The 15,289-nt window shown below is 45.6% G+C and overlaps 1 protein-coding gene across 2 annotated transcripts in view; it reads left to right on the top strand.

Moving 5' to 3' along the window:
* Positions 1-14,116, top strand: part of Spas (spastin) — an 83,167-nt gene extending 69,051 nt beyond the window's left edge. For both annotated transcript variants that reach the window (XM_077672597.1, XM_077672596.1), the window contains 4 exons: positions 2,180-2,302; positions 4,942-5,012; positions 6,238-6,278; positions 10,615-14,116. In XM_077672597.1, the coding sequence (XP_077528723.1) occupies positions 2,180-2,302; positions 4,942-5,012; positions 6,238-6,278; positions 10,615-10,737 (358 nt within the window). In that variant the 3' untranslated portion in view covers positions 10,738-14,116. The remainder of the gene's footprint in view (positions 1-2,179; positions 2,303-4,941; positions 5,013-6,237; positions 6,279-10,614) is intronic.
* Positions 14,117-15,289: the final 1,173 nt, after the last annotated feature.

The following is a 15,289-nucleotide window of genomic DNA, read 5'->3' as shown; positions in this document are numbered from 1 at the left end:
AGTAATTTCTCACTTTAGTAAGAGCTCGTGCCCCTCAAAACTTTATTTTTTGTCAGCAAAGTTATCACGCTGAAGTTTGCACGAATTGTGAAGAATCTGTCCGGTTGCACTGTGCTGTTCATAAAGATTGTCAAAATGCCGGCTAGCCCACCACTAAACACTCATTCCACTTATTATATGTGCAATCATATTTTGAGATAATGCTTTTTTTTGTGTGTGCACTATTATATATAGCAAAATTTTCTACTGGAGATTCCGAAACAGCTTTGGTGGTTCCTTACGAACTGCATAATAGAGAAATTTGCCTGAAGAGGTGTCATCTCCATTTTCTCCAGAAGGAGAAGAAATTGGCTGTAGTGTGTTTATATTTCCAAGTCTTTTTGTGTTTGTTCTGTGACTCACAAATATTTATCTATACAATTACATAATGAGCTTATTTGATCATAGGGAACATCAGTGTAAATTTTTGTTCTAACATTACTTGCAAGTGGGCAAAATAGTGTGCATAAACCCAGAAAATAAACAAAACTCCAACGCACGATGGTGGAGTTCGCCAAATGCCAAGGAGATAACAGGTGCTGCCCCACAGGGCCTTCTACAGTCAAAACCCGCGATAACGAAACCCCGCTGGTACGAAATTCCGTCGGCAACGAAATGTTTTCGCATCCCCGGCAAACGTCCATAGACGCCCATGTATTTTATATCTCGCGGCAACGAAACCTTTTCGGAAACTGATCCCGCGTTAACGAAATTCGGTGCAAGTTTGGTCGGCATTTTACCTACCCGTTGGAGGGTAACTGTATCCAAAAAGTGCTCAAGTGCATTTTTTTTGGACTCAAAGTGCGTAAACTTCAGCCACAGCACGTTTGCATGGCCGCCGCCATATTTGTTTACAAAAGACCGCGCAGCCGGCGGCCGTGGAGGCAGCCTCGCAGCGGCACCACCAGGGGGCGACACATGGTGACTCAAGTCGCGGCTTTGGCTTGAGCTACGCTAGCCCACTACCGCTGAACAGAGCGCGTGCGTTTGTTGTTTGTGTGTGGCGATTGGCATGTTTGCTCTCAGTAAGATGCCTTCGCCAGCCCAAAAGTGGAGGTTTTTATCGCTACGAGATAAGGCAGCCATCATCGCCCAAGTCAGTGGCCCAAGGGAGGATAGCGCCGACGAGTTTGGAAACGCCTGCAACTAGCTCAACCATTTTGAAAACCAAGGATCCCACCAGTTTTCAATGGCGCACGTGCGCAAAACAAAACAGTGACAGCTGTGACCTTTCTGGACGTCTAGAAAGCGGTGCTCACTAAGTTTTGTAAACAGTATTGGTGCAACGAGGTGCCACTCTGTCTGGCAAAGTTCGTAAACAGAAGAAGCTGGACTCTACTTGCATGATCGGATGTACTCGGTGCCGAGGGCCAGGGTGGAAAACGTGCAGAGAAGGTGAACCCACGGAATGTTTTGGATGCGTTTGACACGATCTCGTTCTTGGGCGCGCACGACGACTAGCAATGAACCACATGCACAGTGATAGCTGAACTGTGACGTTTTCTGCAAGGTAAGGCTCACAAAGTAATATAACCGACTTTAGGAAATAAATTTTTGGTTTGTGGCCAATTTTCCGGTCGTTTATGTTTCATTCTCGCGGCAACGAAATTCCCGCAAAAGCGAATTTTCTTGATTTCCCCGGCGGTTTCGTTATTGCGGGTTTCGACTGTATATCGAAATCGTTCTAAATCGTCGTGAAAGAGTTTATTTTGCAGGAGATTTGAGAGGCCGTTTCTCGTCTTGAAGAAGGCATAATTTCATGGATCCCAGTTTATCGAAACAACTGCCAATTTGCATTTTGGAACTTTGAAAATGCTCTGACAAAGTACTCAAAATTTATAAAGTCCTATTTGATTAGAAGCAGAATTGAATATCATGTTATTGGCTGTGATATCACAACAAAGTTTTCAACTATTCGGACACCCTTACTCAAGATAAGTCACCGCGTCAAACGCAACATTCTCAAAGTTCGAAAAAGCTGCATTTCTGATTTTTTTTTCTTTTTCCAAACCACGTTTTATGAAAATTTTTCTGGTGCAAATGTTTTTGCATAAACCATTCTCATACTATGCCTTGCACTGACTTTGGGGTCCAGAGTTGTTGCGTGATATCCCCCCCCCCTTCCCCCCCTTATGCGCAGGCGTTTCACCAAGCGGGTGTACGTGACACTGCCCGACGAGAACACGCGAGTGGTCCTGCTGGAGAAGCTGCTCAAGAAGCAGAACAGCCCGCTGTCCCTAGACAAGCTCAAGTACCTGGCCAGGTGAGTGTTGAAATCTAAGGGTCACACAACACAACAGGGTCACTTGAATGTGCAATTGCGCTCTTCTTCCCCTATAAACATGGCATTTCTGCTCAGTTTGCTGTCTGATAGGCTGGTCTTTAGAGAGATATTATCCTAGAATCACGTAGACACTACCGGCCTTTCCTGTACACTAGACTGTTGTACAAAAGACTCCTTTGGCAATTGGTGAACTCTAATGTCTAGTGACTAATCCTCTCAGTTCAAAGATGCACAGTGGAACCCTAATAACACGACTTCAAAAATGCCTATCTTGTGCCCTCCTCCCTTCCGCGGCATCTCCGCTATACTCGGTGACAACTTAAGAACAGCACCGGAAGTTGCCGCTGTGCCTTACCACCGTAGCCGGATGTTTCTCCGCGCGGCGCAAGTAGGGCGTTACTGGGAATATTTTGAACATGGCGTGAGCCGTTCCCGTGATTTTTGGACTTAATATGCTTATAAACGACTCCAGTGACGACAAAAAAAGCTGCGTGAGACAAGGCAGACGATATCACGCATTCATAGCAAACCCCTTTCAAAACGCGCGCGCACTGACGTCACGGGTCCGGCGCTTTGGCGGAGTGATACACTACATGAGGTGGTGCCGTTCTTGAGTTCTAACCGAGTATGGCCTGGCAGCTGTGCACCGCGAGCCACATCATCCTAATTTATGTTTCCTTATGTGCACACGAGATAAGCTGGGAAGGCTGACGCAGCTGAGCAAATTGGGAGGGGGCAAAGGCAAGGAGGGTGTGAACTGCCAAGGCCACGAGTGAAATGAATGACATTACGAGGTGGCGATCGAAGACGGTGGGAAGATACGGAGTGAAGCAACAATCACTGTGGAGATGTGTATGTCTTTTCACATTCGTTGGCTCTGTGGGAGCTTCAAATGGTGGCCTACCATTCAACTTGACCTGGACTTTTGGCTTTTCACGGTTGGCACATTGGCGCTCTGCTGTTGCGTGGGGCTGCTGAAGGCTCTTGCCCGCCAGTGCCCGCCTGCTCGCTTGCGTCTGTTCAGCAAAAGGTCGCTCCCACCGCTGACTTCGCACATCAAGCAGCGTCAAGCGGGGGTTGAGAATAAAGAAAGGTCAAGACGAGGCGGCGTAAAGGTGGAAAAAACACTGGCTTATGTCCATCAAAGTCCGTCATATGAAGTGGACCATGTGCACCCAAGTGTCGTATAATCGGGTTTTTATTAATGCATTGTTTGTATGGGTAGTTTGCCGGTACCGCGGTGATCTGTCGTAAAAAGCGGGGCGTCGTATAACCAGAGGACGTGTACTCAGGGTTTCACTGTACAGTCTCTAGGTTGCCACCTGCGCAGTTTTGGACCGGCCCGACCAGTTTTTTAAAAACAGCGGGCCGGTTGCCGGTCCATGCTTGAAACCGGCCGTCATTGGCCGGTTTTTTGGCATTTGTGCTGTGATTATGTCCGTTTTGGCGTTTTATAAGCGTCAATTCAACAGCTAAGACGACAAATATGTGTCGACAAGCTGCGCAAAGACACGCGAGCAGAGAAAATACGTGGGTGAGTGCACTGTCTGAGATGGAGGGGCACCTAAGGGAAGAACAAAACGAAATGCTGCCGCCGCGGTCAGCAATTGTGCTTACTTTGCACATACAGAGCAATAACCTAGCTCTCAATCACTTTCAGCACAAACGTTATGTTGATTTCTCTCTAAGAAAACGCTACAATAAATGACACTGCATGTGAAAAACAGTCTTTTTTCAACACAAATTAAACACGCCCCCCCCCCCCCTCCCCTCCCCTGAAGGGCCCGTTTTTTTTTTGGGGGGGGGGGAAAGGTGGCAACCCTATTTAGACTTGACCCTCGAAATTTCGCATTCACACGTCATCTCCTGTTACCCTCCTGTTGTGTTTTAGAAATTTATCCCCGCGGCCCCACTTCGCCCTTCTTTCTCACATTCTGGTTCCATAGGGTTTGCTTTGCTTTTGCAAAGCTGATGCCCCGAACCAATAAAAACAAATGGTTACCAGTCAGCGCAAGTATGCATCTCTTTCTGTTGGCGTCCTGTCTATCGCACTGTTGCTTTCACAGTCACAATTATGTACCAAGCAGCCAATGTTTAGGACCATTTAGGGTTTGAGCCTTGGTTGTTGCGCAGTGCATGCACCAGCCTTGCGGCCTGGCTGCTGCTGCGCGGTCCCAGCAAAAGCTGGGCAAAGTTGGTCTTTCAAGTGCCGAGCACTTTAGGAGCTCGCCTTCTCGTCGTACCTCGCTCGCTGTTACGCTACTCGATGTCGAGCGACTGCTGGAATCGGGTGGCGCAGCGAGATAATGGACCTAAGTAGAGCCCCACAGTGTTCCGTCGTAGTGGCGTAACCAGAGGCTTCGAAAGCCAAGCGGTCTATATAGTCATAAGCGTTCGAAACTCATGAAACGCTGGCGCTTGTCATACATGTTCCCGTTGTTAAACGCAAAGAAAACTACAGGTACATTTGAGGGAAAAAATAAGCAATTAACTGGCAGTGCCCGTATCGCAGACGTTTCAAACAGAGTGCTGCATTCAATCATTCCTCAGAAAAATACACCCGGAAGTGTGGCTTCAAGTGTTGTAGCCAAATGTGATGTCTCCACTTTGATGTGCAGGCTAACCAGTGGCTACTCGGGGAGTGACCTGACTGCACTTGCCAAGGACGCCGCATTGGGGCCAATCAGAGGTGTGTACTTGAAATGTTTTTCTTTTCTTTTCTTTGGGTCCAGTGTTGGTTCACAATCAATGTGGCATTGGTCTGACAAGCAACCTTGCTACCGTGCTTACCCGATTCTAATGCGCACTCGATTTTCCTGGCAAAAAAAACGAAAAAACTTGCACCTCCGATTGTAACGTGCACGGATCTTGAGCAAGAAAAACGAATGCGAGAGAAATGGGCGATTTATTTCCCGAAGTAATCTCGCTCATCTCACTCCTCGTCGCTCTCTGCTGACCACAACATCTTGGCCTCGGTGCCTTCAAGCGCGTTCGCGATGCCACACTTCTGAACGAACGTTCAACCATGGTCTATGGGATCATGGCCCACGCCTCGCACGCGCATCCCGCGAGCTTCTCCAGAGGCGCACGCTTCAGTTGACCGCTCGTTCTGAACGCGTGGGAGCCGCTGCTGCCATTGCTGTTATCAAGTGCGCAAGTGGAACGATTTGACGATTTGTGTGAACGCCAATAGAAAAGCACGTATGCTTCCTGCGTCTGAAAAATGGTTGCTAAAAGCTTTGGCGCCATCTTAAGATGGCGATGGGTGGGACGAAATTTCTTTGCTGTTTCGGCCGTTTCGGTTTCGTATCCGATTCTAATGCGCATGCGATTTCTCGGCCTATTTTTCCGGAAAAAAAGTGAGCATTAGAATCGGGTAAGTACGGTATGTTTTACTAGCACTTAGTGCACTTGTTTTTTTTTTTTCTAAAGCCAATTGCTTTATATGGCTAGGCAAAAGAAAACAGAAAATATGGTGGCCCTGTATACGCAGAAAACCCTCCAGCACAGCCCCGTGCGCATGCACGAAAAAAAAAAAAACAGGTTGCACGAGAGTTGGGGAGAGACTAGCTCAGTTTATGGATGATGTAGCTGCTCTCACATCTGCCGGCACTGTTCAGGGGAAACAGTGCATTGGAGAGAGTGACAGAGAGCCTGGCTTCGTAGCAGAGCATGCAGGCAGCGAGCTTTTGCATGAAGTAAACCTCAAGTGACAGTGGCAGGTAGGGGCGGTGGTACTCTGGGCAGAACGGCGCATTACAGCTTTGCTGGCTCACCATCTGTACGGAGTGCAAGGGCGCACATTTTTTTCTTCCTTGTGTTGTCTGTTAATATCTAGTGTATCCACCATTTTTATGATAACTGATAATGAACTGAACACTAAATCTGCCCCACTTTCACTGTGTTCTCTGCAGAGCTGAATCCAGAGCAGGTTCGATGCGTGGATCCCAAGAAGGTGGGCATGATTTCTGACACATTGACCCCCCCCTTCCCCCTATAAATATGTGTCGACAGTGTTGAGCCTGTTTTGGTGTCTGTGTGTGTAAAGCTAGGGGAAGGAGTGTGCTGTTCACCCAAACTTTCTACAGTATGACCTCATTACAAGAGACTCATTACAAGAGACACTCAAGCCTCAATGGTTGAGTTACAGAAAAACCTTGTACAAAAGACACTCAAGGGACCCGAAAAACGTGTCTCTTGTAACCAAGGTCCCTTGTATGCGGTGTTTCTAACACGGCAAGCGTAGGAAAACCAGCCAAAGCGTTTTCATTCATATGTCTGATAGCCAAGTGTCTCTTGTAACAGTGTCTCTTGTAGCGAGGTTTTACCGCACTTCCCCAATCCCGACCTTAGCAGCCTCTCCCTGGCACTCTGTTCTGTTGTTTGGCAGACAGCACGTGATGGGTCGGACTCTGAGTTGAGCCGGAAGCGATTCCGGAGGTGCGAGATTTGCTTCCTGGAAAAGCAGGCAGGTGGACAAACAACCTCGGCAACGCTAGACTAACCTAACCTGGCTCAAATGACTCGGTCTTCTTGAGTGCTTTTGAAACCATAACAGAACGATATCCTTAATGTAGCCTAAAAAAGCGCTGCTTCGAGGCAGTCTTAGAGGAGCGCTGACACGAAAATTTTATGTTACACTTTTATTGCTTTTATCGATGCTTAATGGTCTGGCGAACCTGAAACAGCACTTCAAATACTTGAGAGCGTGATAGTTAATTACATTGAACGGCCTGAAAATCGTTTGTTTCAAATTCCCGCGCTTTCATCCCGAACGGTGCATATGGCAGACCTCACCGCTTTGTGCGGACGTCACCGGCGCCCGCTTGAGAGGGTGTTGCGCCCGCTCGCCGCTCGTGGGGCTGCGTGCGTAGAGTGACGTCAGGAGTTTTTGACGAGCGTTGTCGCGTCACTTCGTTTGGCTTCACGGGGTGATGTCACGCTGATGTCCATTTGCTGAGGGCCACTCCGCGCGCTGCTCCGTCGGCGCGACGAATGAGATCTAATTGAACTATGTTCTTCGCGTCGCAGGCCGCTCATATTTCAGCCAGGGTATTCTGTTGAGTGAGCGAAGCGAGCTGTATTAACGCCAAAAATTGGTGTCGGTGCTCCTTTGAGCAAGTTTGAACTGCAGGGAATGTGGTTGCTGGTTGGAATCGAGAGCAATACTCCTAGTTTTACAAGGAAAGCATCGAAACACTTGAAGTATAAACAGCTTGGGAGTGTTTTTGCCACTCTCTTTACATCGTGTGTGTGTGTGTTCCCGTACTATTCCCGGTACAAGGGTCAAGGCTTGCCATTTAACTTGATTCCGATAATTGCAACCACAGGCCCTCTAAACCAGGCTGCTTAATCGGTAACAAAATCCGGGCATAGCTTGTTCACGTATTTCTGAGTTAAGAGCTTATAACTTAGCCTGCCGCAAATTAGCACCAACTGATGCTTAGTACAGCAAAAGCAGTATTAGAAATCATGACTTACCCAATGCTTGGACTTACTTATTCTTCTTCTTCATCTTCTTTTTTTTTTGTGTGTGTGGGTACTTTGCTTGCTTACAAGTGCCATGGGGGTGCTGATGTGGGACTGTGTACTTTTCTATGGACAAAAGCGGAGATTTTTGTCAATGTGTTGGTCATTCTTTCACTCCAGTTGTAGACCAAGTGCACAGTCACAACTGAAATGCATTTTTGATTTGTAAGGTTGTGTGAATATTCAGAACTTGTGAATATCAAAAGGAATAATGCAATGGCATTTGGCTTGGAATCGAATAGCACTGTCACAAAACAAATTTCAATGTTTTAGAAGTGTTCTCAAAGGTAAAAAATGCGCGTAGATACTTGTTTCCGTGATTGTGAAAACAGGAAATCGGGGCTTAAAGACGGTGAATACCTCGCTAAAAGCGGGCAAAATATTCTGAACATTTGTGCCCAAAGCTCCTCCCTCACTCTACAACATGCAGTGCATGCAATGTGGTGGTATTTGACAGCACAGTAAAACATCGTTACAAGAGATACTCAAAGAACCCGGCAAACGTGTCTCTTGTGACCAAGGTCTCTTGTATGTGCAGCTGCTAGCATGGCGAGCGTAGGAAAACCAACCAAAGCATTTTCTTTTAAATGTCTCTTATAACCAAGTGTCTCTTGTAACGGTGTCTCTTGTAACGAAGTTTTAGTGTATCATTTCTGCTATTCAGTGTCTGACATTCGAGCTGTAGGGATGTGCGCGCGGTAAAAATAGGACTGTGCTATCAAACTCAACTTTTTTAGCTGGTTTTGGTGGTATGCCCGTAGAACAGAAAAGGGACCCACCGCGGTTGCTCAGTGTCCAAGACATGCTGCTGAGCCCAAGGATATGAGTTCGATTCCAGCTATGGTGGCTGCTTTCTTGTTGGAGGGGACGAGTGAAAATGCCTGTGTGTTCGAAACTTCGGCGCACGTTAATGATCTCCATATCATGTTGGTCCTCATTGTACCTGGAGTCTTATTCCTGTGTGTTTTTGTGCGAGATGACATTCACCGTCTAACCCACTTATTACGACACTGAAAGCAACCAAAACGTCATTGTTTAAAGGCCAACTGCACTCAAAATTTCGACCTCTTAGAAACACTATTTTTGTATAGTCTGCTTAAAAAGCAAGAAACATGCAAAATGCAACAGCTGAAATACGCGCATGGACGCCGCAAGTGGCCAGCAAAAATCGGCGATTTTGAAACCGAAACCGAGGAGAGCGCGGCCATTGCAGTGACGACGTAGCCGTCCAGTGAGCGGCCGAACGGTCACCAGCTCGAGAGAAAGTCTGTGCGCAAGCTCTACGCGTGCACGGGGCAGCACATGGGTGAAGCGTGCGCAGCAGGGCTCGACTGGTTCTCCGGCTGCGTGGCTGGCCACAGGAAGAATCTCCCGTCGACTGGAACGTCACAGGCGCGTCATGGCTGTTTACGCGATCTGCCGGCAGGTGCAGCGTGGTCTGCGGCGGAGCCTTTTTAATAAACGCTTCTGACTGATTAACGAGGCGTTTCACGGGGCTGCCACTTGGGTACCAGCTGATTTGGGGGTACTTACTACGCATTAAAGATAAATTTGGTCGAGGTGAAATTTGAGTGCAGTTGGCCTTTAAGACTGATGATTTCAGCAACCTCGTCAGGCAGAAACTCAATATTTCAAGCACGTGGTGCTATTTATCCAGCGTGTAAAACACCGAAAACGTAACTACGCACGCTGCCCACACTAAGCTATGCATGAGCCATTGACCTTTCGCATCTGCAGGAATGTCTTCCTCCTAGGAGGAACCGTATGCATCACGTCCTTCACTTCTTTTCACTGATTGGCAAGTTTCATATTACTGGGGAAATTTTTTCCTCTTACATCTTTAGAATTAACACCAAACCAGCTTGGGGGTCTAGTACACCGGACTGTAATGGTCCACTTCTGCGGCTTGGATTTTACCTTGAAGGTGTGGAAAAACACTCCCTACCCTTTGTCCAAGCCTTCCCCTTTTATCTCCTGATCCAGCTGGCTATGCAAGATGAGAGGGGCAGTCTCCTTTATGGCTAGCTTTTATGGCTTTATGGCACATAAAAGGCAGTAGTCATGACTTTTTCTTGGGGTGGGAAGGATCGAAGATTCCATGCAAATAATGAGCCAGGTGACTTCTTCCGTGTTTTTAAGCATGTTACACTCTTGTGGCAGCACTCTCTCCTAGATATCTGAACCTGGAGTGTAGATAATATGGTCCTGTTGGGCTTAATTGACTGTTATAGTGGATGATGAGAATAAGTACCATCGCAGTGAGAGGGCTATTCTACCATACAACATTCGGCGAAGTTGCTGGTGCTGCACTTGTCGGTGTTTGTATCCGGGGTATTGTTGTAACCGGTATTGTTACTAGTGGCTCAGACTGCAACACCAAATTTGGCACTGTTACAGAAAAAAAGGTAAGTTTGATTGTGTACCTAGAATTGGTGCTCTTATAACAGTTTTAATCGTGCACATCCCATTGTGGACCCACAATGGTGAAAAGAGATTGAATATTTTTCTCCCTCCCCCCCCCTTTTCCTCTCAATTATTTCTACGTGTTATGTGGGCAAAAATACGGTATTTGCTTTCCCCGTCAGAGTGAGATGCCGTGGATTTTTTATCTTTTTCTTCCCATAAAAAAAGAGAGGAAATTTCACTGATTGGATAGTGGAGTGCTTTGTAGCTGTGACTCGTGCCGTTGCTACCACCACAGTCACGCGGTAGAAAAAGACCCATACAATTTTCTCGCCATTTTTCCCCCGTCGTTTCCGTAGATGCGGAACATCACCGTCGAGGACTTCATCACATCGCTCAAGAAGGTTCGCTGCAGCGTGACGTCCCAAAGCCTCGAGTTCTACGCACGGTGGAACCAGGAGTTTGGCGACATCACCGTCTGACGCCGGCTTTCTCTTTTCTACTTCCTCCCCTTCTTCCGCCTTCGGTGCTGCAGTCAAGTCATCTTCCGGCTGCGACCCAAGACTTACCACAAAGCCTGCCTGTACATAGCTGTGCGAAGACTGTGCTTCGAGGCTGCCATACGGTTTTAGTTCAGTTTCACGCGCTTATCTGCATTGGAACCTCTGCTTGCCAACTCTCGCGGCATCGATTGATGCAAGTGTGATGACATTGGAGCCATCGTCTGATATAATGCAGTGCACTTGAATAGGACTGTGATTGAGAAATTTGTTTAAATCGATTACGAATTAAAATAAAATTGCCGTTTTAATCTTGTGTTTGGTCAGTGTAGCAAATTTACTTGGCCTCTTTATTATATTTTTTTGTCGGTACTGATTGACTTAAGAATTGCCTTGATACGCTACACCTTGTCAACACTTACAGATAGCATAAAACGTAAACGTATCATTATAATTCCGTGCTCATTGACGTAATTTTGTTAATACATCCCGTTTTTTTTAGGAACTTGTATTCGTATTTTTGAGTTATGTAATCTTAACCTGGGGAAATATTCTTGATGCCTTCGACCTGTGCTTGACAACATAGGTTTATTAAAATTACACCCTGTGTTTAATGAGGAATTCGTATATTTTGGGCACTTGAACTTAACTTGAGGAAATATTCTTGGTGCCATTCATTCGTTTTGAACGCGTTCAGACGTTCCACTGCAGAAGCATGGCCTATTGTATATACCAATCATAGCATCGCGCATACGGACAATCTTCCCGGGAAGCGGCGATGATGATTGAAATTTTTATTTGCGAAAATGTCTGTGCCATTCTCAAATGGAAGGCTTTGTGTGTTTTTTCTTTATATTTGAGTAGTAATATAGTAGCATGCATAGATGTAAAAAGCCAACTTCTGTGTGTCATACCTGTATTAGTTTAGGGAGTGGAGAATGCTGTTTTCTCAAACCAGACCACAATTTAGCGTAGATCTCATTACTTTGACCTAGTTGTTGCGACTAAGGGGGGGGATGGTAGGGCAAACGGGTTACCTGAAATCCAGATTTCTTTTAAATACTTCTGAAATTCTGTTTATCAAAAAAGTTCTATTCCTATTTCTTGTCAAAAATGCATCTCGTGATATTTTGGGTCGTAGCTTACAAGTTTGTTCTCAAATGTTAGTTACTTCGAAACATTTTTTTCATTGTTAACCTCTGAGAAGTTTGCGGTTTGTTAGGGCTCCGTAATGCAGGGAAATAGTTTTGGGAAAATTCCAGTCAGTTGGCAAAACCTTGTTCACGTAAAATTGGTTATTAAATTGTAGTGCACTGCGATAGCATCTCTACTGGGAAAATGAGACAAAATATCGACATATCAAGGCGTGTTATTTGTAAAAACACAAGTGAGTATTGTAAATATGTCTGTCATTTTGAAATACCGGGGCAGCGCAGCTTTTTGTTCGTTCGAAAACTGGCAAAAAGCTTTCTTTTTTTTTTTTTTCACACCTGTTTGCCCTATCATCCCCTAACAGTGTGTAAGTCAGCTGTGAGCTAGTTCTTCAGGTGGAGATATTTTGACTTGTCGAAGGCAGGACCTGAATATGTGATTAGTGTTGACACTGCTAACTCTAGACAGTCCATCCAAGCGTTAACCACCAAAGAAGAGGTATTTTTGAAGCATCTAATACAGCTTGGCTGCTTCACGTACAGGCTTGTTTTACATTGCAATATGAGGCTTTACAGCCAACCTTTTAGCCGAACTATAGGTGTGCCTTCGAGTAAAAACGAATTGTCAGATTGGTGCTGCAGTGTTTCGAGTCAGTGGCCAAAGTTTCGCAATGTGTTGAACGTATTTCGCAAATTTTGCTAGAGCCCATTTTCGGAGACTAAAATTCGTATTGTCACCCTGCAGCTCTACAAGATATGGTCTGTGGCTTCTTGTTTACTTTCGTGTGTACACAACATTCGTCAATATTCGCATGATTTCAAGGTATGAAACACATTTTCTCCGAAACGTTCTCGGTGTTTTATATTGTCGAACCATCTTGGGATAACTAATTTCGCATAATTTTCACGTACTAATGGTGAGAAAATTGTTTTTAAGACATTCTTCTGCCTGTGGTGTGTTTTTACAAGGTGCGGTGTGTTTTCGAAGGAAAGTTTTTTTTTGTGCCAAGTTATGTCATGAAATGTGTTCTTAAATTTGTTCATGCCACGTTTAAAGATCTTTAAGCAAGTCGGTTTTTTATTTGGCTCTCAAAGGATTGGTGTTGTACAGGGAACAAGAAAGCATTACGGTTTCCCCAGCATTATTTTGTCAGCACATTTTAGTCAAGTTCATCACCGCAAATTGTTACCATACCAATTTAACACGCCATTCCAGTAGCTTTCTTCGACTTCGCTCTGCTAGTTGAATCCCTGCTCCCCAAGCCATTGTCAGAAACTGATGCAATTGTACAGTTCATTCTCATATAACAGAATTTTTCCGTATCATGCGAGCGATAGTGGTGGGTCGAGAACACCAAATCTTGTTGATGCCGTTCTGCTAAGATTTGCATAGAATAGTGCTGTTATTTTTGCTGCTAGGGCTATTTTGGTTACCGAGTGCCGGAGGTGTTGATATTGTGATATTGGGACCGAAAGTGACGTGTTAATAATATTTTACCGCAAATAACGCTCACAATAATAGTATACGGTCCCTGCTTCATTTCGTCAAAGTTTGTTAGAGGGCTTTATTTCTGAACAAAATTACTCGGACTGCGAAACTTGTTAGTACCTACAGCTTAGTTGTATTGCTTTGGTGAAAAAAAAGTCATTTGGGAACATTGTTGCCGTGAAGTTTGAGATTACACTAGCTAGAAGTTTTGGGTATTCCAATTCGTCGAAGTTGTTCAACGGACCTTGCCCGTACCGCATAATTATGGCTGTATGTTTCAGACTCTCTGTGATGAGCTCGTGCCCTTTGAATTTGCGAACTTGCAAACGAAGCGTGCACTCGAAGCAAGTATGACGTCGACGTGTGCTTGCGTCCGCTCGGTTCTGCATCTCGCGATAAGAGCAGAGTGCGACCTGTGCATATCCAGTCGAAAAAAGTTGAGTGATAGTCACACGAGATTTGCCGGAACTTTTGCGTTGTAATATATTCGACCGGGAAACGTGTACAGGTTGTTTGTTTTGTTATTGCGTCGCGGCGTTTTGGTAGTTTCTGTTCTGCGAGCATGTGTTCTGCAGGTCCAGAGTTTGTTGTTTGCTGCCGTGAGTGCTTGGAATTGCTTTTTGTACAGGCATTGCTTTGTTCACATATTGGCTTGTTGGCATGCTTGTAGTATAGCATGAGAGAAGAATGTTTTTAAAATAAATTCAGATTTTACCACTTGTGGGGGCGTCGGATGTGTTTCGTTTTGGCGCAAACATCTCTTGTGCGACGTGGTGTCCTTTTTTTGTATGTTTGAAGGCCGCCACGATATGGCACTTGGTATCCCTTTGTGCCTTCGACTCAAGGTAAGGATTTGGGAATACCATCCACGGCGGCTCAGTGGCTAAGATGTTGTGCTGCGAAGCCCAAGGTCGTGGGTTCGATCCCAGCCGTGGTGGCTGCTTTTTTGATGGAGGCAGAAAGCAAAAATGCCCGTGTTTCAATATTTCGGCACATGTTAAAGATCCTCAAGTGGCTAAAATCTTCTGGAGCCCTTCGCTACAGTGCGCCTCATGGCCAAGGGGTAGCTTCGGCACATTATACCCCATAATCTGACAGGTACAGTCTAGTCCACTTATAACAATATCCAAGTGCTAAGGAAATCCCATCGTTATAACCGATAATTGTTATAAGCAGGTTGCGAAATAGAAAGAAGTAACAGAGCTCAAAACATTTTGTTCGGATGCCAGCAAGGTCGTACTACTAATAATTTGCAGAAAAGAAGCCACAGTTGGTCACCTTTGTTTGCCATGTGTGAAGCTAGCGCAAATATTTTCCAAGAGTATCTACAGGTGCTTCACCTAGCTGAGGTAAATGTCCTTGGCGGAAACAAAGTCCCCGAGGGACTGTGTCGCGCTTTGGCCCTCCTACGTACAAAGGCACTACCTGAGTAGTACTATAGTGTACTATATGAGTAGGCTGCGCAACCACGTCATTAGAGCCGTCACTGTTGCACTTTTGGTGCACAATATGACCGGATTCAATCGTTGTATCCGATATCATGGCACTGGAGCATTGTAATAAGCGGTTTATTTTACCATAGAAAGAATACAAAAGTTGACGGTGCCATAGCTGTTCATCGATATCAGATTGTTATAAACGGTATCGTTATAAGTGGACTCGACTGCATTAAGAAAGGAATAATTGTGCCAGCACTGGCATTATTGAATGCCGCACTATGCTTTAAATTGGTGGCCTAGGGGGCTAGATGCGCCCCAGAAGGCAGTTGGTGTATGCAACCAGCCCAAAATAGAGGGTATGTTCTTGTTCTTGAAACAGTGGGGATTACAGTTGGTGGATGCGTCTGTTTGTACATGTATTCTGCGGATATTAGCAAAATGTGAAGCAGGGAAGA

The sequence above is a fragment of the Haemaphysalis longicornis genome, unplaced genomic scaffold (assembly GCF_048455015.1).
Source record: "Haemaphysalis longicornis isolate Haplotype H1 unplaced genomic scaffold, Haemaphysalis longicornis Haplotype H1 scaffold_6, whole genome shotgun sequence".
Classification (NCBI taxonomy): Eukaryota; Metazoa; Arthropoda; class Arachnida; order Ixodida; family Ixodidae; genus Haemaphysalis; species Haemaphysalis longicornis.
The sequence above is the reverse complement of the archived record's forward strand: the minus strand, read 5'-3'. Positions and strand labels throughout refer to the sequence as shown.